We start from the raw sequence: 24,046 nt of genomic DNA, 5'->3' as shown, positions 1-24,046 counted from the left end.
TTTGCAGGCAGAAATTGGTGCATTCGTTCTGAATATCTATTCAGTTCAAACATGGTTTGCATCCCTTCTTCATTAACTACTTGGACAGTAATTTTGCTTTACATAATTGTTTGGGGCTATTCTTTGCATATAAACAAGGAAACTTGGACAAAACAAAAGTTACCATTGTTTACTATGGGCCTGATTCAAAAGCCATTAAATCAGTCATAATCTTCCCAAATACTTGTTTATCCCAATCAAACAGAAAAGAAAACCACCATGCCTAATGACTTAAATACCTTATCTCAACCACAGAAATCCTGGTGAATAAAGCAAATGGTTAAATTCATAAGAGGAGTAATTCACTTGTTTTTTTCTTTACAAGAGCTGTGAGCTCTGTTTAATCATACAGACTGATAACATCCTTACAGGTAAGATAGGCAATGCCAATTATTTCAATTATGTACATACATGACCTTTTCTGGAGGTATGAAACACAGGTGGGCATTCGTGCAATCTGAGTGTTCTGCTCTCTGTAAATTAGGATTGATATGACTGTATCATTTGCATTTTGACTGTAAACTAATCTTTATTCTTCACACACAGTGACATCTTTTCAGTTTCTATTATCGTTCAGTGTCATTAATACAGACGGTGAGCTGGAAACACTGTATTGCAAACCCTGCTAGCACTGGCCTTTATGTTCACTGATTGAATATCTGCAATCTTTTTATTAGACATACTGAAAGTGGAAAGATCCCCTGAATTCCACTGATGGGGGGGGGGGTGGTCTTGTTACAAGCTCAAGAGCCCTGGGAGTTCTTAGGTGGATTTACGTTTCCCAAAGAATGTCAAGACTGCTTATATATCTTTGCGAAAACGACCAAATACCAATGACTAACATGTTGAACGATTCTAGGGGTGAAGTAGCCTTTCCTGGCATTTCTGATACGAGAAATAGCCATCAGGTCATGATGCTTTCAGTATCTTTCTCCTTCCTTGGTAATAGGTTTGACTTTTCTTCCACTTCAGAACCTGTAAGTGTCCAATACTGGGCAGCACCTGCAGAACCTGCAGGTTCAACAGAACTTGCAGACTTTTGGTAATGTATAAGTGTGCAGAAGTATGTTATGCAGCTGTGTAGATGGCATACTTATTTTACACACATCATGCAAAAGGTTTATATTTTTGCCCTCTTCTCTATTATTCTGATGTGTATCACTTTTCCTTCTTCTTCCTGTCATTCATTCCCTTGTTTTCCTGAAAAATTCAGCGCGACCTTGGGTATCTTCTAAGTAGCATTGGTTTGCAAAAGAGTTTTATGAGTAATTACACTGACTGGAGATTGCTAGAATGCAGCAGATTCTCACAGGCACTACAGTACCACTTCTCCCCTATGTCAAGTGTATCCTCACATACCATCTCAGGACAGGTTTGTCTTTCTCATTTATGAAAAGAGGACTGAGTGCAAGTGAGGATTTGACCCATGAGTTTTAGAGATGCAACTGTGATATAGAGAATAGCAGTGGAAGTACATGTTTATTGACTGGTTAACTCTCTTTGTCATTCGACTTTGCAGGTATTACTACCTTGCTTTCAGGGCACATGAGACTCCGCTTGGTAGCAGAGAAAATTGTCTTGCCATTTTGGAGAAATCTAAACTAGACAACTGTATTCTTGGGAAAACCAAGGTAGAGCGTGCTGATATCTTCTCCAGGGTAGTGCCTGCTTTTAGCAAAACAAGTCTAATACTGGTTTCCAACGTATTATATACATGGACAAAGGAGCAAGAAACTTGCTCCAGTTAGCCTCCCAGGTTATGGAGGTGCCCTCCCAAGCCAGGTGAGTTTGTTCTGCAAGAGGAAGGGTGCCTTGAGTACTTCCCCAAAGTGCACTTCCCACATGGCTGCCTCAGTAAAGACAGTACACTTGTCATTGCCTGTTGTGGTAGTTCCCTCCTAAAGTTCCTCCTGCTATTAATCATGCCATGACGGAAACGTCACACTCTGGCCCATCGTGTGAACCTGATTAATATATTGTCTATCTGTGGAGTTTCAGATGAGATCCTTCTGGCTGTTTTATCAAGACATGGTTTGTTCATGGTTTAAAATGGGGGTGGCTGACTTTAGCAAAAAGAAGATTGTGCTATATCCTGAGGTATTCTACACAATGCTCCAAAGAAAAGCAAGGAGAGTTTTCCTGCATGAGACCCATATGAAGTGTGCGTAAGGACCCACATGATTTGCCTCCTGAAGTATAATGTGGTTAGACAATATTCTGTCTAACAACAAATTCACCTCAGGATTTATCCTCCCACTGTCAAGAAAGGCTGTATTATAAAATTATTGATTACCTGAAAACATCCCCCTGATTAATTTGCTTGGCATAGGGGTAAATGTGTGGCTTATTTTACAATGGGGTGATTATAATCAGTGGAAAAATGAAATTCCACAAGCGGACTGAAACCAAATATTTGATTGACAGAACTGCTAAAATATCAGCAACTTTATTTTAGCAGTTTGCCCTAACAACAATGCCATAAAACAGGTTGAACCGAGACTAACTAAGAAGCAATATACAAGAGCTTATGCTACTACCTGCATGTAATACTGAATTTATTGTTCCATTTCAGGTTTTTCTAAAGTATTACCATATAGAGCAGTTAAATTTGTTCCTGCGGGAAGTTATAGGCAGGGTTGTAGTCATGCAAGCCTATATCAAGGGATGGCTTGGAGCAAGGAGGTACAAGAAAGTCAAAGGGAAAAGAGAAAATAGTGCTGTTGCCATACAGTCAGGTAAATGTTCACATTCCATATTTCACTGGGTATCTTGGCATTTCAAGTTGTTAAAATGCATGTACGTTATTTATTCATTTGTAATAATTTATTATGAAATCAAAATAACCAGAGGTACTTTTATCTTCTGCTAATTGGTGCAAATATTGTTGATTAACTGCTGAGGTGTCAGCTTAGTAATTGGTAGTATCTGTATTTTAATATTTTAGATGTAATGCCTATGCACAAAATGGAATTGTTGGTAGGTGTTCCTACACTAGCATGCAGCACATAGAAGAAATGCGGTAGCTCGTCCCTCTCTCCTTCCTCCCCCTTTCCTCATGTATACCAGAATTCGAGATAACATAAATCATTGGGTGGGCCCAAGAGGCTGATTATCAGTAATTTAGTGGGCTTCCTTATATTGAATTTGGGGGAGGTGTGTGAGGAGGGTAGTTCTTGCACTGCTGGTTGGTGTCCAATGATTGCGCACCTTTGCCTTTTGGATTACGACATCAGTGAGCACATGGTGACAATTAAAATTTGGACAAGTGAAACAGTGTTTGAAGTTGTGGAGCTGTGAATACTGCAGTCGCGAACCGAGAGTTCAACATGTGGGTAGGGAAGAGGTACTGGGAGTGGGGGTGGAGTGGTTATGGCAGAAGGGATGAAAGTTCCAGCACATCTCTGACTCTGTAGCACTTCCTTAAATAAATGTTATTTTCAGCACATGGTTTTGTATTTTTAGCCTGGAGAGGATATGAAGCTCGCAGGAAATACAAGGAAATAAGGAACAGAAGAACTGATGCTGCTATACATATTCAAGCAGGTAATTAAAACATTATTTCAGTTGCCAATACCTATTTTGCTGTGAATAATTTCATGTGTCAGTGTTTATAGGCAAAAGAAATATATACAGTCCAAACAAAAGTGATCGTAAACATTGCTTCTGATCATTTGGACTTCAGTATCAAATGACATCCGTGACAGGTATCAGGCTTTGGGCTACTTGTAAGTACCTCTCTGAAGGCAAAACATACTCATTAAAAGCTAGTGAGCTAATTCTTTAAGATTCTTCTGAGCACAGAGTCAATGTGATTTAAGCATGTGTAGAGCTGGTGTGACACACTGGATTTGTTTGACTAAAAACATAGATGGAAGGCAGTGGACATACATTTCTCTGTTTTTGTGTCAAGCCGTGATCTTGGGAGGTTGCCAAGTTTTCCTTTCAACGGCTTGCTGAGTTTGCCAGCTTCGGCCATTCGTCTGACTCTCTTCCAGACTCCTATGCAGCCATATCAATATGAATTTGAATAAACTTTAAAGACGTTGTTGGAGAAACAGGCCTGTAGAGCTGTGTAAGTCTCTAGTAAAGAGCACAGTACCATATGGTACAGAAATCTAAGAACCAGTGCCATGAAGTCAATGCTGGTTTCACGTGCTGCCAGTATGAAGCAGCCTCCACATTATTCAGCCTACTACACCTTCCCTGTCTGACCCCAGGTGAAAGACTTAGGCAGCAGATCAAAAATGAGTTGTAGCAAATGTTTTTACAGATGAACCAAGGTACCACCATTATCCTACCAGCTGCCTATGCTGTAATTTCATGAGCTTTGTCACACTCTGTATCATATAATGTATAGTCAAACTGGAAAAGATCTGTTCTGAATATTCTTTCACTTTATACCATTCTCAAGCCATTTCCCATAAATCCAATGTTTTTTCCTCTTTGCTACTCTGAAACTGAGCATCACTGTGACTCTCATCAGAACGCAGAATACCACTAATCTGGTTACAGAGAGGAACAGAGTACCGTTCGGATAAAATAGCAATGTATAGCTCTGTTTGCATACGGTTCTGTATAACCTTAAACTGTAGCTCTAGGATCAAATGCAGAATAGTCTATTAAACGGAGAACAGTTGTGGATAAAAATACTTTTTTTAACCGTTAAAACAAGCACTAAAGACTGCATGAGCGTGCTCTCCTCCTCTGCCCCTCCCTTGTGGTGTCATCTTCTATTGTTTTCATGATAGCACAGACTGCAGATCTTCAGACGGGGCTCTGAAGATACCATGAGGTATCATGTAGGTACCATGTTCAGCTATTTTCTGCAGTATTTGTTACATTTACAATTGGCCGTACCTGGACTATAATTTCTGACTTTTACAGTACCTTTGCAGTAGAAAGGAAAGTGAAGCAGTTGACCCTTCACTTTCCCCTTATTATCAGTTGCTTAAGATGAGAGTTCTCTTGTAGATTCACTAGCAAGCTGTGTGCAGCAGTATCGCTCTGGGAGGCTGTGGGAGACATTCTGCCGTAGAGTTGTATCCAGCCAGCTTTCCTGGGCATGTAGGAGCTGCATACACATTACTAACTCTTTAGAGAAAGCAATTGATTTTTTCTGATGTTTGCACACATGGGAGAGATTCAGAGCTGTGCTCCTTCCTGTCATCTTTGAGATACTGTTTTGAACATGGCAGAGAAGAGGCAGTGGGAGTGTTATGTGCACCCTTCAGTGTGGACGCTTCTTTCGGGCCCTTTGGAGCTAATGCTGGAGGAATGCCGAGACACACCAACACGCACACTGTGCTCTTTTGTAACCTGCCACTTCACAGTTTCAGTGATCAGACTGGCTGAATGGGCATTAGGACTATAGAGTTAAGAGTGACACAGTGTACCTTGTTTATATTAATTAGGCTGGCTGCACCTCCTACTATTGGCACTGCATTAGATGAGGTATAATAATAAGAATCCTCATCACATGTTGTCCTCAGCCTTTGTAAACTTATATCTAGGACTTTTTAATTGAAAATTATTTTTGTGCCTGTTTCCTCTTTTCTACATGCTAATCATTCTGTGTTTCAAAAAAAAAAAAAAAAGTTCATGGTTTCAAATAGTGGCCATTTTCTGGGTTTTAAAATACTCTATCAGTCTTTCTGTTGTTTACAGAAACACTGCCCAAGCGTCTAGTGACAAGGAGACAAATGCAAGCCTAAACCTCTCTCCTCCCTGCACAGTGTGTAGTTAAAGGCAGCTTTTCAATAAGAAGGAGTATGATCACCTTTGTATTTTTTTAAAAAATGATCAATTGCAGGCAGTGAGATAAATTATTTGCATTTGTCACCCAGACATTAGCAAAACCATATAATTAAAATATATGTACTTCCCTCTACTTTCCCTCCTCCTCCCCTGCCATGAAAGCAGGCCTTGAAATTTAGGAAGCATTTGGCTTACATGTTTCTACAGAGCAGCGCATATTGAAATTTGTTTTCCTTTCATCTCTTTCCCAATAAAAGCAGCCGCTCGGCTTATCCCTTTAGCTTCCTCAGAACTTCCTTTCAGAATTCCCGATCTATTACAGCACATTCACATACCAGAAACAAGATGCCTTTTCATGCTGTCAACCTTTTTCATCTGAAATGTAAATTAATTCTTGCTGGTACGCTTTGACAGAGATCAAAGTAGGGGTATTAACCTTATTGGGCCTTCTCTTCATCAGAATCAGTTCCAAAGACTGCAAGGGTAGTGTTAGGAGGCCAGTCTTCACTGTTATCTATGGCCCTCCTCCAGGCAGTCCTCTGTCTACAAGTCAGCATTTCAAAGGCGCTGATTTCTTTTGTAAATGACCTTATCATTACTTTAAACTGTGTGAAAAATGATTTGCCTGAATAATTCTTGCAGGATTATCCTGCTCATTTTAATTGTGGGGGGACTTCATTCAGATTCCAGGATATTGTTTAAGTGGTTTTGACAGCAAGTGATCATAGCCTGATATAAAGGAGGAACACAGCTCCTGATTGGAAACCCCTTGACTTGTTCAGATTGTTCATTTCTTGCAAGTCAGCCTTTGAGGTAGCTGCATTTGCATTTTAAAAATAAACAGATGCCTTTCAAATACATGAGCTGGTGGTCTGGAGATCTCTATGGGCCCAGCAATTCACTCTCCATTGATGAAATGTTGGAAGAAAAAACAAACTTACAGGGGAAAAAAACCCTCACAGAATACATGAGGACACATTTCCTAAGTGTATAATATTAAATCAGAATAAGTCATTATTGTAGATGGGGGGGAAACACCCTTGCTGGGAAACAAAGTGTTTTTGAATTTAAATTAGGTGGGGAAAAAAAGCTACCCGACTTCAGCACATCAACATTACAGGTTCTCAGATACACAGATGTTGCTACACTCATGGCTAAAATCTTCAGGGTATACAAGATGTTGCCCACTTCTTCAAGACAGTTTCCCAAACTGTGAAAATTAGAGGTCGTAAATTTTTTACTTAGAGAGGAATTTTTTACTTTACTTACATTGTGAAGAATGATTTTGTGTAAAGTATTCAAGATAGTGATACTTTGCACTTCTCTGTAAGTATTTTCTTACAATTAGGGTTTGTATATTTTTTAAGTCTACATAAAAGGAAAAAGATTTTGTTAAAATAATTTTTCAAGTTATGTTGCCAGATTCACAGCTGGTTTAAATTAGGGTATATCCACTAACTGAATCATCTAACTGAACTGTTGCAACACTGATTTACCTCACATGCAAGTCTCATTTAATAGGATAATGCATTAATTAGAATTTTAAAAAAGAGAGAAAATACAGTTATAACAGTACATTTTCTTGTTAGGCTAGCATGTATTTCCATGTGGAGTGACTCTTTTCCCCAAAGACTTAAGGGAGGACTTTAATCTGTTTATTTCATTTGTGAGCTGACATTGCCAAAATGCCAAATGAGTGGTGCATGCGATTCACTTAGATCCGAGGTGACATCACTGAATTCATTTTAATTAGGCCCACTTTAGCCATCTGGAATATACTGTGCAACTCTGGTCAGGACTCAGTTTAACTGTGCTTCCAGAGGTGAAAGGCAAATGACTAATCCATTGAGCCACCATCTCCTCCTCCAACACGTGCTCACACACTCACCATATGTCACACTGTATTGGAAAATTCTTTATCAAGAACTCAGGATTTGGGCTCTCTTTTGTAACAAAAAGTGATGGATGTATAGGAAGAAACCAGAGGAGGCATCCCTTTGTAAAGTGCTGTAACTTCTGCCCATTCAGTGTTGCTTACTATTTACATATCTCTAACATATGGCAAAATTTACTTCATAAGAGTGAAAAAGGAGGGTTTCAGGAGAACAGCTATAGTACACTATTTTACATTTATAATAAATGTAAGCTTTTAATCTAAGTGTTACCTTTGGGATCTTCAACAGCAAATATTTAATGCTGACTTCAATGGCAGACAGGGAGATATTTCTTGAAAACCCTGTATTTATCTGTGTATTTATATCAGTATATATGTGTGTGTGCGTGCATGTATTCAGCTAATACAGTTATACAGTAATACAGTTCATAGATCTATGAATTACGTGGGTAAAATGTCCCGAAAACTTCTAAGCACTTTATATCCAAAAAAGAAAATCTTTTTATTTGAATTTTCCTGGAAGTAACAAACACTAAGTAGCAAGTCTAGTTTTACTTTTTTATATTGTTGATTTTATTCCTCTTAAACAACATTGTTAGTGTAGGAACCACTGAAGAGATGTATGTGTTTCTCTTAGTTATAGCTAAGCTGACTCATTGTATTATCTTGATTTCACATTCAGTCCAAACCAAACAGTTTTGGTTGACTTGCACCATTAAAAGCCTGCTGCTCATCTGCAGGGAAGATGTTAGGGAAAGTGAGAAGGTCTTACAGTTTCAAAGTACGAGGTCCTATATTCTGTCCCCAACTCTGAGCTAGGCTCCATCCATGCAAATACTCCTACATTTTCTTTTGCTTTCCTCTCCCATTTTTGAGGAGATGGAAAGGAGAACACGGTAAATCCGTGATGGAGACTATGCTTACTGGGTTTCGTGCCCTTGATAAAATCAGCAAGGGACAAGAAGCCTTGGAAAACTTAGTCCTTTCGCCTGCTGATACTGACACAGGCTCTCAGATTCATCTGCACGTTCTTTCTCTGTGACCAAATTCCAAGACCAGAACTTGTTACTGTAGTGTGCAGTAATTAAAACTCCACATGCAAGTGGTGATATGCATCAGTGACGCCAGTCCTGACGGCAGCCTTGGTGAATCTTCTCAATAGTCACTGCTTGGTGCTTGGATAGCTCTCAGTCGTGTGCGAGAACTTGTGACATGCTTTCTGTTAACGCTCCTGCCAGAGCAAGTGGGGCAAGATTTGCTTTTCCTGCTACTAAACACACATCTCCCAAAATCCACCCTGAGTGAAGGTGAAAGAGAGGAGACATTAATGGGACCCTACTAAAGGATGCGACTCTCCATCCCTTGTACCATTCATTAGAATTAGTTTGACATTGAGCAAAGGATCATGTTCATGGGCGCCGTATCCTCTCAGATGCTGGTAGTTAAGCTGCTGAATGCTCATTTAACTAGGCAAAGTAAACAATTCGTATGCTGTTTGTAGGTAACTAAGTTTGAAAATGCTCATGCTAATACAAACTGCCATGCTATTGTGACACCTTCTCTTCAGCAAAGTATGAACTTTCATTTCCAAATTGTTACACGTTATTTTAGGTGTTATTATAGTTTTAAAATGTTTGTCTGTTTAACATGATCTTTTATGACTGAGAATGAATCATTTGCTGTTTTTAAAATACTGTTTCATCTCCTTTCTAGGTACTTCTTATATAGATCTGTGATTGTTTAGCTTTGATCTTTCTACAGCGTGCTTCACAGTTCACTCTGTCGCTATATATTTCCTGTGGGAATCAGAGGGAAAATGCCTGGACTTCTGCTATCTGCAGTTGTACAACTTTGGGTGTAATATATGTTCCTTGGTACTTAGACCTTAGAATAAAGGTCTTTAACTGAGAAACACCGCACTTCAAAATCTTTGAGGTAGATATATTGTCAGTTTGCTACCTGCTGGAGCTGACTGAAAACTCATTTTGTCTGAGAATCAGTCAGTATAAGAAGTAAAAATTCATGTCCTGAATTGTGGCACATAAAATGTTTAGCACTGAGCAACTAAGAATAATAGATCCCCTGTTGCTTTGAGTTCAGATCCTGTCATCATTAGCTATGGAAAGATCAGGATTAAAGATACTGTTGCTGTAAAGTTTGAAATATAGAATGCATAAGGTGAAAATGAGGTGACAGCTGGTAATCATTCTTCTTCAATGATGCAGTGATTGTTCATGGAGCAGTAGCAACATGAGTCTGCTAATTTCACACTCTTTGAGCCAAGTGCTTAGTGTCAAAACCAGCAGCAGTCAGTAATGCAAATTGTGGTGATGGAGCAGCTTCCCGACCTCTCAGACTGCCCCAGTAGAATTCTCTGCATATGCATTTCTGTTGAAACATTCTAGATCCAGTTAATAAATGCTGAAAAGATGCAGTTCTGCTGCATGAAGCTTTTGAAAGACATGTTTGTTTATCCTCCAACTTCAGTTATCCCATAAGTCAAAGACAAGGTAGGAAAAATACAGCCATTACCTGTCAGGTTCAAGGAGTTCTAGAAGAATGTTAGAAACCAGCTTGTGCAAAGATTAAGTTGAAGGAGAGTTGATTTTGAAAATATTGATGAAAACAGCAGATAAGAGTGAAAACTGTGTATATGAAATCAGACATAGTGGGTTATATGTACTGAATGAGGGGAAGACCAAAATGGTTTTATTTCCGTTAATAGAGATTCTAGGGGAAAAAAAAAAAAAAAAGAATCATAGTACATGTCTCACACACACTTACTCACTCACTCAAAGACAAAACATTGCTGAATGGCAAGAAATTTTTAAGGAGAAAACTGAAGTTTATATTGTTCATTTATTTCAGTGCTTCTTTATCCTTACAGTAGTGCATAGACTGATACTCAGCATGTTTCAGCTGCAGAGAGATGGCTGCTGGCCAGCTGTCTTTGCTGCCAATATCAGAGTAGGCTTCTTGTCTGGTCAGTAGGGGATAGTTAAGGATTGGAAGCCTGATCACATGAGGCAAGTGAACGTTTGCCTCGTCTCTGCCAGATAGGCAGACTTTTCCAGTCTGATTATTAAGGGTGGAAAGTTCCTCAGCCTCATGATACCTGAGCCCTGTGTTCAGTACAACACCTCAGCAGGCCCAGCTTCTGTCATGCCTTCTGTAAAGTGAATGGCTAGTTATTTTAGTGGCCTCTCATTAAAAGGCAATTTTTGCTATTTCCTGCTCTAGAAACCTCAGTAGCACTGAAACGCTTAGATTGTTATGGTGCATTGCATGCCACTGCTTGAGCTGTTAAGATGGTTTTAATTTGTTTATATTGCACAGATAAATGCAAAACCACAGATTTTTACAGAGGTTGTGGCTGAAAAGAAGGCAGTTAACTGTAAGAGAATTAAAATAGACAAAAGGGATCAGTTACAGCCCTTTTCTAAGGGAAAGAGAAGAAGTGATCAGGGTAGCTTTATTTTGTTTCCTCCATCATCTTTTTATTATGCAGAAACATGAATGAGAAGCTAAATTTAAAAAGAGTAGTTAAATGGAGCAAAAAGAAAATTAATGAATTATCCCATAATTTGGTAATAGTTGAGAAAATGCGAATTGTTTAGGGACTTTATTCCCTCATCTGTTAGGTAATGCCTACCTCTATATGGAATTCCATTTAAACACTCTGTTTCCTAAAATCACAGGCATGGGATATGGGCAAAACTTAATCTTCTAATCAACTTCTCTGTTGCCCAGTTTATTCTACCTCCTGCTTTTCCTGTGCAATCTACAACATTATCTGGGCCCACATCCTACATGAGGTTGCCCTAAACCACACTCCCATGCCTGTCCTCCGTCCCATTGATGTCACTGTAATATTTAACCCTAGATTCTGAGAACTGCAATGACAGGGCTCTCTTCCTCTTCCTCTGCGTAAGTAGTCCCCAAACTTACTCTGTGCTTTTGTATGCATTTAGTGTGCTTAAAACCTTTTCCTAGACAGTGATTTTTTTCTTCAAAGTCGTAACATTTCCTGATGCTAGCTCCAGTTTTCTGTTATGTGTTGTCTCACTGTTTAAGTTGCAGTCCTGTTAACCTCCAAACAGCTCCTCTCCCTTATTGCCGTCAGCCTTCTTGTTCAGCGGCTTCTTGAACGTTTAAACTATGGTATTGATACCGTACTTAGCTTCTTTGCCATTCAACCCTTTCTGCCCTTTCATCAAGGTTTTACTTAGAATAATGTTTGATACAAACCATAAAAGAAATTATTTTTTAAAAGTTTGTTTTTATATGTACATTGCAATACTTACTAAAGTCTTTATTCTAAATGCAGCATATATCATTATCGGTGCTTTGTGCTGGAGTTTTATTACCAATTGCTCACAAGTGCCAGGGTTTCAAACAAATTCGCATCAGATAAAAGTCTAAAAGTACTTAGTTATTTAGGTACCCAAATCCAGAGATGTTATATGGAAATAAAGGATGTAGATATCTTCAAAATGTTATTCATTGCCTTTTTATTTATCATTTCATTTCACTGCACACTTACTGTTTCATTTAGTATTTGTACTGACTGCTTCATTCTGCTCTCTTTTTTATGAATGGTATAAATTCCAATCTGTGTAGTTTTTTTTCCTAAGTATGAGAGACATTTTAACTGTTCCATTATGGTTACAGTTAATTGAAAAATAGGAGAAGACATTATGCCTTTTTCCAGTTGTCACTGAATTTTCCTCCTCCTGGTTCCCCACCCCCACAAAAAAGCAGGTAAAACATCTCATTTTGTAAAATTCTGATTAACTCAAATCATGGGAGTTGTGGCTAAATAGTGTTTTGGGAACATTTTTCTACTATGTATTTTAATACATTCTAAGCTAAATTAGGTATGTTCTCATTTCAAGGTCTCTTTTCCCTGCCTTGGCTATGCCTAGTGGTCACTGTAAGAGTGAGAATAAGATCCTGTGTGATTTCCAACTATTGCAAGCATTGCAAACGTTAGACCTGTTCCCGTGAGGTGCTATGTGCTCTTTCTCGTCACTGATTCAGTGAGAGTCGAAGGTATTAATCTCTGGACTGCAGAGCCAATTGTCAGTCTGTGTTTCAGACTCTGCAAAGTTTTACTCTGATTTATAACTGTGTTTGTTTAGCTTTCAGGGGATATATTGTTCGTAAAAACTGCACAAGATTGAAAAACAGGATTGGTTGTGTAGCAGATCCTCAGCATATGAGCAGCTGCTTTACTTCTGATTTTGACTGTGAGGAGCGCTGGTGAGTTGAATCCTATGCTGTCCATTATCTATAAGAAGTCATTTTCCACGCAGTAAGATCTGAAATGAGTAGGCATTTCATCATGATTCAACCAGCTCTTTGAGCACCTGCCATTTTTTGAGGATGAGCCCTGTAACTGGGTCAGTCCCTGCACCAGGTTAGTCATCTGAGTGTTCTTCCAGTTGGCAGAGTTAGATCTGTTTGCTGTACTGTTTTTCCTGGGTTTCTCTCCTGTTCTGGGCACTCCTGAGAAGTATCCAAAATACCCCTGACTGCAGGCAGAATTGCAGGTGCTCTGTGTTTCAGAATTGACTGCAGTGCATTTTACTAAATTCTCAAGAACAGGAAGATAACCTTTTATGTCTGTAAAGCTGCATGCAGACCAGCAGTGAGCTAGAAAAAGCTGTAAAAAGCAGACGGACAAGTCACTGACAGAAAAGCTAGAAATGCTCTAAACCTTAATAGTGGTGCCCACCTCCTTGTAGAGGAAGGATATTTTAACCTTCCTTACCAAGGGAGTCGCTCCAGCCGAATGTCCCCCTGACCTTTCCTTTGGTAGGAGAAGCAAGAGGGAACTGCTACATCTTTAGCTGTTGTCAAAGTCTGTCTCTCTAACAGTGTTCCAGAAGAGGTGGTGGAATTTGTTGGATGATTCCCTTTAGTTAACAGGTGACTAAGAGTTATGAGATCTGTCCTTCTGTGGGACGGGCAAAACAGACTTCTCAATACCTCTGGAAGTCCTTATTTCTGTGATTTTAAATGCTTTCTGTATAGCACATTAACATAGATCCTATTACATCTCTGAGTTCTCTTAGAAAATCAGTGACTGGCTTGACTGTTAACTAGATGCAATTATTTAATTGAGAAAAAAATTTCTGGAATAACTCTTAACTTCTCCAAAATGGTATTTCTCCTTTCTCTGGTTAGCATTCAGGTATGTTAATTTCCATGCTAACTTTGCTTGGTTTGGATTGAATAATGCCTCCTAAATCCGCTGGTGCATTATTATAGGATTCTGTTCAGATGCAGCCAACTGCATCCTTCCAGGTGAATAATGCTCCAGAATCTCTCATGCAGCAATCTGATTTCAGCAAGAAAAGGGTTCAGACCAGTGGACAAGGACATAAAAAAAAAAAAAAAAAGAAGAAGAAAAAATGATAGAGGCTTTTTGTATTAATACTCAGAGAAAAGAATGAGCACACTGCAGTTCACCATCACAGCTGTCTTTGGGTTGCCTCACTGCTCATTGGGACAACGAGTTTTTTATTAATTTATCTTTCCCTCCAAGTTCATGCACCTTCCCCTGTTTCTTAAATACTCAAGGGGGGAGTAGGCTGCGATCATTTTCTCATTTTAGAGCTATCGATGATGGCATGGTGATCTGTTCCTCAGTGTGCACCAGGTGTTGAAAGCAAGAGCTAATAATCTGTCTATTATCTGCCCTGTTTGGCATCCCAAATTATAATTATTTACAATGTAAACAGGCATTTTGCCTTCTTTTTGCTGTTCTAGACCTTTCATTCAGACTTATTTGGAGGCACAGAGGCTCTTTAAACTTTTCTTTCGTCCAATTGATGTGTAGTCAGGAATGGTTTCCTTCCCTTTTTGCATTAGGCTGGTTTTGGACTCCCTCGTTGCTTTCCAAATAGATGTATTTTTCTAGATCAGGAACAGTTTGCGTAATTGTACATCCCATGAGGCTCATGAACATTTTATTGGATCAGTAGCTGTGGAAGCAAATTTGGGTTCTATGGAACACAAAGGTACAGATTTTTAAAGATATTCAGGCACCAAACTTCCTTTGAAATCAATGTCTAAATGCCTTTAAATATCTAGTCTGAAGGTGCTTGTGTAAAATACATTGGCTGTTCTGCTCTGGCACACAGTCCTGATTGCTATACGCGTTAAGATAGGTAATAAAATTCAGAACCTCTTTTGTCTGGAGTTGCTAAACAGTTATCTCTGATGGCCGTTCTCAAGTTTAACCTCCAAACATATTGCAGATTATTTGCTTAATCCTATAAATTTTTCAGCAATGGCCTCAGGTTCCAGTGATTTCAGTGAGGCTTGAAAATGTTCAGCGTTTCACAGCTGATGTTCAGCATCTTAGCACTGAATGCGATAACTTAACTTCCCATAAATCAAGCCTCACTTCTACGTGTAGCGTTACTGGGCTGTTGTGTTTTAAGCATATGGCTGTTCAGTCATACAGGAAACTTGTAGGAAACAGGAAGGCTGATGAATAATTGTGCAGATGTTTAACACAGTAGCTTGTAATATGTCCTTAGAGAATGAAGCCTCACTGTGAGTTCACATTGAATTAAAGTGTAGAATAATAAAATAGTCTCTTTTCTGTTCTGTTCTTTCTGGCCATCTGTGTAGGGAATAAGTATAAAAAGTGTTCTGGAGGAGTTCTCCTTGTGTCAGCTTTGCTTGGAGCAGCATTGTTGCTGTGCCTGAAAAATGAACGTCAGATGGGGGGGATGATTGTGTTGGGTTGATCAGCAATGGTTGCAGCATCGGAGGACAATGAAGGATATCGATCCGGGAACATCTGCAGGGTCTCCCAGCATGAGACCTTCCCTAGTTATGTGGCCAATGCTATCGAGAGCTTACCACCCTGAATGGCACCTCCTGATAGCTACCCAGTCTGATGTGAATAGGCTGATAATATAGACTGCTGCCATGGAGGCGTGAGCCCCTGTTTAGGAGGCGTAAGGTCTTAAAGTTCAGGAAACTGGCATTCAGGGGTCAGCAGGAGCTCAAGAAAAGAGAAGGTGCACAAGGGGAAATGGTGGAAATCATCCTGATAGGATGCAAGGCTATGTTCTGCGGCAGGTGGAGGACCATTGAAGTAGCACGCAATCTGGTTTCACTCACACTGACGCTTGTGGGTTGACACATTAACATAATATCCCGTATATCGTTGAGAGCAGAGAATATACATTTCAGTGGCTAGTCACATGAGCACAGATCAACTCAAAAGCTGGCTTAATGTGAATTAAACGGCTCCATGTAACAATTCTTATATTGTTTACTCTGCTTTCTTTGACCTGATCTGCAGCACACCTCTTGCTAAAGTGATGTTCCACTCAGATAATCAGTAACAAAATCTTCCTTGGATTATTTTATTTAAAAGCAAAAGAAAAAAGAAAAATCATCCCGTTAGTGTGCTTTCATTCTTTGTGGATAGCTACTTGAAAGAGTAGCATCTCCACATTTTAAACTTAATTTTTTTCAGAACCTTCAGATAAATACCATCAAGTCCTGCTGATTTACTGCTTAGGCCTTCTGCAGATTGCTCCATAGTTTCCTCCTTGGGTATTTTCGGTTACTGTCAAGACTGCACTGTGATTTCATGTAGAAGAAGTCTTTTGAATATGAATTTTCTTTCTACTGTAAAAGCTGGCATAAAAGTATTCTGCTTTCCTTTAGTTGCTTCACTTACCTATTTGTAATCATAGCAGAACATTAAGGTTATTGCTTGTGATGGAGATAAGAGGTCTACAATTTCTGTGACATGCAGTGAAACACATTGGGCCTGGTTCTGCTGTCATATCTGCTTCTAATTACTGTATGGTTCATATGTTCAAGTAGTTACTCGTAAATTATGAAAGTATAAATGGAAATAAAATTTAAGCAGAATTTTTCATTGTAATCTTTTTTTCTCCTCCCCTTCCATTTGGAATTTTTCATTTCCCCATGCTGGAAGGATTAAGAAGTTGATTCTGTTCAGGAAGGAATTATTTTTGCAAAATGAACTGTATTCTTCCTAGTGGAATGTCTAAGAGTGTTCCTAACATTTTCAAAAGCACTTAAATAACAAAAGTCAAAATTCCACCAACTTAGGATGAGACTTACACTCATAATGGCCAACATCACTCTGAAAACACAGCTACTTTTTTTCAGTGCAGATTAGTCTACGCTACTAGTTTTGTGCTGCTAGTGTGACTGCTTTTGGTGATGAGGCCAGCCTGGATTCTATACATTATATAGAACTGTAGGCAGACCATACAAGTCAATGTTTATCTTTTTCTTGCTAATTCAGTGACTTATAGACAGTCCACATATGAAGACTGAGTTATTATAGCTCAATAACTGAACATTCAGCAGCAAATTCCTACTTTGCCTGACTGAAACCAGGCACATGAACCTGGATCTCCTGCATCCTTCCCAAGGTGAGTGTGCTGACTGGATCTTGTCTTCCTGTCTCGGAGGCTGCTTTCCTGCCAATGTGGAAAAGAGCGATTTTTGGAAACCTTAAGAAAAACAGTTTCTTCAAAGATATCTGAAAATACCCTGTCCCTCAAAATCAGCCTCATTAACATCAGATGCCAAGTTTGAAAACGTTAGCCACCATCACTGCTTGGCTTATATGGACTACCTACTGCTGTGCTGCCTTGCTAACTATATTGTAGTTGCTACTGTCTAATTAAGTGTCTCGTTTTCTTAGGCCAGGCGCAATACCAGCCAGATTGTCAAAAGAGCTCAGAGCCTGATTTCAAGGTGATCAACATCTACAGTTGACGTCATGTTTTCAGAAGTGTTTGTTCCCAATTTGACATCTAAAATGAGGCCAGTCATTCCATAGAGCTCGGTTTCCAAAGCTCTGTGACTCTTCCAGCCAGATTTGCAAGCGGTCTCTTCTTTAGATGTATGTGTATGTGGGAGCCAAACTGTTTTGAAAAGATATGAAGCCAAGTAATTTCGTAGATTCTGTTCAAAATGTAGTAGTTGCATTTCAGTTCCTGGTGGAATTATAGTGGTGCTTGACGCTGAAAGTTTGCTTATGAATCCCATAATCTTTTCTTTTTTTGGTATCTAAGCTACTACACTTAAATAAAACTAACGCTTTAGCATCCTTAGCTTTAGCAGTGCTTTTAATAACTTCTAGGAAAACAGAGCAGTGCGCTACTGTGAATACAGATCATAGCTTGATGGTCCACCTTCATAAAGGTTTAGAGGCTGAAAACAGGAAAACTTTGCAACAATTCTGCTTGCAGCTTACCTTGGAAAGTAGTTTAGAGATCTACAAGCATGTTCAAACTTTCTAGCGTATTCTCAGAGCACATACAGCACTATCTGTTCTTTTGGATTTAGGATTTGGGGGGGAGGGGTATGGAAGGAGTTATTCTTGGTTTTTTTCTACGCCAGGTTCTTAATTCACCATTAGCGCAGAGCTGCTCAGGGAAAATCCTCAGGATTCTTCCTAGGCTTTTTTCGGCAGCTCAGACTCATTGCGGGTTTGAGGTGCAAGGGATAGGTAATATACTTTTTGCAAGGACAGTGTTATCCAGCAATTCTATACTGCAGAATATACCTCATGTTTTGTAACAGTCATATAGCTATTACTTAGTACGTATTTATGAAGACTCTGTTACCAAGGGATGTCACTTTACACTGTACAGACTTGAGGAAAAGAGTATATTCCCCCTGCCAGGGCCACAATGACAGTCTAAGAGAAAGGATAAAGTAGAAGGCTTAGGCTCTGTTCTTTTTTTGCTGGGGACAGTTCCCCGACGGCTCAGGTCCAGCACTTTCCCTGATCTGTTCGTGGCTCATGGTAATGAATTCCCAGTTGCTGTTCAAATGTTTTTGAAAAATTGGCAGGTTCTGTTAATTTGATTTCTTGCCCCTGGAAACAGTGGCTCCCATATCTCTTCGTTGTCTTCTGCCCAAATGAAAACAAAAACCTTCTATTGAGTGTATGCTATTTCCTATTTGTCATTATATTTATGGGCACAATGAACTCCTTTAGTATGTTCTGGAGCAAAAACTCCTGTTTCATTTCAGTTCAATTAATTTACTATATCATAAAAAGAACTTAAGACTTCAGAGGCCACATTTTTCCCTGTTTTCCCCAGTGTTCATGCAGCACTAGCCGGACCCAGTAAAAGTCTCGGAAAGTTTGTCAGCAGATAGAATTTACCATACATGCTGCTGCAATTGTCCATAGGTAAAGAAAGTGAGGATCACATAATGTGATATAGGAAATCACTGACCGTGGTTGCTGCTCTGCATAGCTGATGCATTCCTGGGCAGCCCTGAAGGTGCTGTATTCTGGAATCTGTCAGGCAGAAATACGGAAATTTCTGTCACGCGTTTTTGAATGAAAGCCAGTCATCGTAAAGTGCATACTTGTGTCAGGAACAGCACGTTCGGTTGGGGGATGGGGTGTCTCGTGCCAATTGCAGTCTCGCTTAAGGTTATTCTAGCCAACAACGCAGTATCTTGAGGGATCCTGGCAGAATCAAGATCTTAATTCCAGAGGCTAATTGATGTTAGCTTCAGGTGCAGAGAAGGCAAGCTGCTGAATGTTACCTTCATACTTTAAACATTTGGACAGTGTTCCAACCCTATTGAAGTGCTGGCAAAACCATACTGAATTTTAGATTCCTTAGAGTAGATAGAGATTAGTTCAAGCTGCAGATTTAGATGCACATCCAAACCACTCCAAATTCGGATCATTTAAATTTAGATTATGATTCAGTGCATTTTGTTACTGTAGGCCATTTGCAACATACCGATCCAACAGCAGATTTTGATTTTGACATCCCCCCTCCCAGCAAGGTTTGAGGATTATTTATATTTTCTAACTCAGATTAGGTCTGTTTTCTTCAATAAGAAGGGAGAGGGGAACAAATCATCTCAGCAAGTGCTTGAGTAATTTTGGGGAAAAGTGACAAGTTATACAGATAATCCCACTAAATAAATATTTATATAAATAAATATATATGTGAGAGAAATTGCCAAAAAAATCCTTACAGGCAATACGGTACATGCACAAATGCAACGTTGATTACAGCCCTAGGTGTATTTTATACTTTCCTATACAACAAGTGTCGCAGTACAAAATGAGAATGCTTTTTTTAAAATGGATCCCTGCATTTTCTTTAAGAAAAACACCTGTTTACATTTAAATTACGGCTTAGGCAGAATATTTTCTTTCTCTTTCTTAGGGCCAAAGAATAAAGGAAAAAATAAAAAATCCCCAAACTTGACTAGCAAATCCAAACTGGAGTCACAAAATTGGAGCATTTCAGAAAAACCGAATGTTTAACTTGTCATGAATGCATCATTTTGTTCCCACACCCTGAGAGAGCTTATTGGCAGCGATGGTACCATCATTATTGTGATTAGTTTGAAACAACTGAAGTCGGCTCCTTCAAATGGGGTAATGCATTCAGACAAACTTAATTAACATAGGAGCCTAAACCCCATTGCAATATAAGACTTGAAATGCTTTATCAGCCTCTGTGGATAGGATAGAGCAAATGTATTATCTAATACATATGCATGGTAATATACAACTATCAAATTCAAAAGATAATAGTTTAAAATGTTTCAAGCCCTTCAGTAGTGTTGCTTTAATCTGAAGTATTTTTTTAAAGGTAGATTTTAAAGGTGCATTTCAAAAGGTAAAATACACATGTAGCCAGACACTTTTTTAAAGTCCAGCATTTTGTTCTGTTGTTACATGAGTCATTTCTATTTAACGTAGCTGACTGGAGCATAGGAAGTGACTAGGAAATTTAGGGCGATGTATACTGTATTTTTTTGTTACTTGGTAAAGCAATTTTTGTTCTTTATGTTTCCACTTCCCACTGTGAATGAAAGGGCTGAAATGCATTCATTAGAATAACTGTATAAAATTGAAAAAGCTGCTTAATGCCTTAAAAAGCTGTTTGCCATTTATGAAAAAGCTGTGATGTATATTATAAACGGAAATCTATAACTAAAACTCAGATTTAAGATGTTTTCATCTATAGGTCGAAATGCAAGTGCCGTTAATTACATTTTCAGAAAGGCTGTGAGAGGCTTGGAAAGTTATGATGCAGTAAGCGAGGCATGTTCTGACAAACAGAAAATCTTGGATTTAATCCCGGTCCTAGGAGCATGGACATATCAGATAATCGTTATCAACCTCATTTTTTACCTGTCAAATGAAGTTTGTAGCATCTTTTTTGGTTTTGCATGGCTAGAGAGGCTGGAGGAAATTCTGTTTCTGTGGACTTTTTTGTTGAAGAGATCCATTGACTTCAAAGGCCTGCCAACGAGGATCAGGACCTGCAGACTAGGAGTCTAGGAGTTTGTACTTCCTTGCTCTATGCTTAACCCCACATGTCTTTGGGAGAACACAAAGCCATGCGTTTCACCTCTTCCTCCTCTGTCAAGTTTTCTAAGTGTTCAGGTTTGAATTTTTCTGTGAAAACGGCTTTTCACAGCCTCTGGAGGGAAGAACGTTTCATGTAAAATCTTGTCAAATTAATTTTAATAAATGACTTCAATTTCATAGAATTCTCATAAACTCATTTTACACATGTGCACTTATCCACAAATTTTTAACGACAAATTCATTGCTCGTAGCCAGTTACTGTGTTTAATAACATGCACTTCCTTGTAAGAGGAAATGGAGCTGGTCTGTGTTTTCTCTGCATTGATCGTATGTGCATAGTTAGAAATTGGGTGCGGGGGGAAGGGGGAATCAACAGAAAAAAAGGTGTATGCCAGTAAACCTTTTATAAGAATGAAGAAATTACAATATTTAAACTACATATTTTATTTTCCTTTGCTTTTAGGCAGCAAACCAGTAACCAGTGTTCTCCTGTGGTGCCTGGTTTTCTTGACAAACAAAGAAAAAAGGTACTACTAAGTTTAGAGTCTAAAATAACATTGTATTGTAACTTCAAATTCCTGAGTCCACAGTTTTGCAACGTGTTCATGGCTGCTTGGCGTAGCCATCTGAACATGAAACCGTTAGTGATGTTTTGAAGTCTTTGAGACAAAAGCCTGCTTGCTAAGAACTTTAGTTCTGTAGAAAGACAGGGAGGTACAGTGAATAAGAGAATCAAAAGGCTGGAAATTTGCTGCTGAGAATAAATGCTAGCTGCTCCCTGAGGTGATTTGTCTGTGCACTTCACTTTCTACAGATGTTAGAGCCTCTTTTTTAGTAAGGACCTGAGGTTCTTTGGTAGCACTTTGATATCCTGCTCGAATTCAATATGTGAAATGGAGGAGTCGCTCTGTGACTTGGAGCACAGCATAGTCTTTGAAGTCTGATCCAATTTTTGCTGCTTACCATTTGATGTTGAAAGGATGAAATGGAGAAAATGTACAGTTTTTGCCAGTAACTCTGCTGAGCATATGTAAGATTAAAAAAACAAAATCCCTTGGATGATGTACTTAGAAATGTTAAGCAGATTAATACCTTCCTATAGCTTTTTTTTCTAAAGATACAAATTAACTATGAGAGAAAATCAGCATACAGTGCATGCTATGATTAACTGCATGAGGAAAGGGGATAAATAAGTTAAACGGAAAAGGTAAATAAATGTTTGTGACACAGGCACTAAGTCGGTGTTGCTGAAAGCCACAAGAATCTTGTGTAACTTTAATCTAGCATTGGATATTTCGCAGAGTTGTAGAAAACGTGCAGTTGCTCTCTGTGCGATCACAACTAAACATTATTGTGGCAGAGTGTAATCAGTACACCAGTTAGGTTTCTAAAACAATATTCTTTATTCCAGAAGGATTTGGATGAGATTCCTGCTTCTCCGTTTATTCTAAAACATCCGTTTGAAATGAATGATGCACGGTCCATTAGCCAATCCCAGTCAGTTGCAGACCGTCAGTTACCAAGTCCCTTGAGACCCCATAAGAAAGAAGGTAAGAAATATATTAAAGTGACAGAGATCTTTCGTTTACTATTTATTAGCTACTTGTTGTCAGCATGTAACTTGCTTTATACACTGATGTGCTCTTTTAAAAATCCCTTGGAAGGCAGGAAACATGTGGGAACTTTATTCCACATATTTTCAACATGAAAATATAAAAAAGCCCCTGAGTACCTAAGTACAGAGGCAGAAGTACAGAGATGTTTAGAATAAATTTTCTATTAAAAACATGATTAATAATCTTGAAATATCTTTTTAATGAAATCAAATTGGCTTTCAAGAGCTTTAGCTTTCCTTTGCCTTCCAGCCTCAAAAGTGCAAGTCAGTCATGAAGCCCTCACATTTGGCAGAATAAAGGCAACTTGTTTGTTTACACTCACAGAGATTCAGGCTGCAACACAGGAAAGACTGCAGTAACATTAAAATCTATGCAATGTTTTTTATTCTGTTTGCTGATAAGCTGTTTTTGCCATGGTCAAGTATTAGCTTAAAACAAGCAAAGCATTATGAAATAAGTTTGTTTCTTTTGCATTTTATCTGATTTATCTTTCATTATTCCAGGAAATCATTACCTATCAAAATATTTTTCTCCTTTATTGTAATTATTCTGTGCTTGAAAATCCCTGAATATAAACTTCCATACTGAATTATAAAATACCTTCCACAGCTGAAGGTGAAGTAGGCTGATAATGTGATACCTATAATTAGAGCCAAAATATGAAAGGTAATACACTAATTTCCAGGTTATTCCTGAAAATGAGATGTTTATAACTTTGTGTCATACATTACCATTTCTACTTATATATTTAATGGGACACCTCTGGTCTTGTAAGACGACAATTCTTTATCTAAATACTTGAGCCCTAATCCTGCAATTTCCGTGCTTAAACTTCACAGAGAGTTCATTTAAACAATTTACGATGTAACATTAAGAAGACAGGTATATGTAGGAGCAGATCTTTCTGTTACGGGAAATAATGCAAATTCAATGTTTTCAAACTTTTATACAGGCATAACGTGTTTTCCAGGCTAAAGACAGAACCATATGTAAACACAACAGGTTGAGAAATCCATTGTACTCTCCATTATACTCTCTTGTACGCATGTACCTTACTCTTTTAAATTAATACTTGTTAAACAATAAACCTGTCAAATGAAAATATCTTCATTGCAGCAAACCCTCTTGAGGAAGGCAGTCGGCCCAAATCTGTCATCCTTACTCTTGCTGGATGTTGCATGTTACCCTGCAACTAGTTTTCTTGAAATCAGTGACATCAGATCTGGAGTAAAGTACTTAAGAGAGGGTGAAATTGGCAGAGTTGCACGCTTAGCAAGCATGTGATTCAGGACCATTAACCAGTAGTTCAAGGAGACTTCAAAACTGTGATGTGATAGAAGAATACCAATTAAAGAAGAGATGAAT

At 38.7% G+C, this 24,046-nt stretch overlaps 1 protein-coding gene across 1 annotated transcript in view; it reads left to right on the top strand.

Annotated features, from left to right (window-relative positions):
• Positions 1–24,046, top strand: part of MYO3B (myosin IIIB) — a 219,290-nt gene that overhangs the window by 152,888 nt on the left and 42,356 nt on the right. Inside the window, exons 30-35 of the mRNA XM_068948639.1 lie at positions 1,559–1,670; positions 2,612–2,774; positions 3,502–3,582; positions 12,829–12,949; positions 21,529–21,592; positions 22,477–22,615. Coding sequence (XP_068804740.1) covers positions 1,559–1,670; positions 2,612–2,774; positions 3,502–3,582; positions 12,829–12,949; positions 21,529–21,592; positions 22,477–22,615 — 680 coding nt within the window. The remainder of the gene's footprint in view (positions 1–1,558; positions 1,671–2,611; positions 2,775–3,501; positions 3,583–12,828; positions 12,950–21,528; positions 21,593–22,476; positions 22,616–24,046) is intronic.

This window comes from Struthio camelus, chromosome 6 (assembly GCF_040807025.1).
Source record: "Struthio camelus isolate bStrCam1 chromosome 6, bStrCam1.hap1, whole genome shotgun sequence".
Classification (NCBI taxonomy): Eukaryota; Metazoa; Chordata; class Aves; order Struthioniformes; family Struthionidae; genus Struthio; species Struthio camelus.
This window is presented reverse-complemented; position numbering and strand designations above follow the sequence as displayed.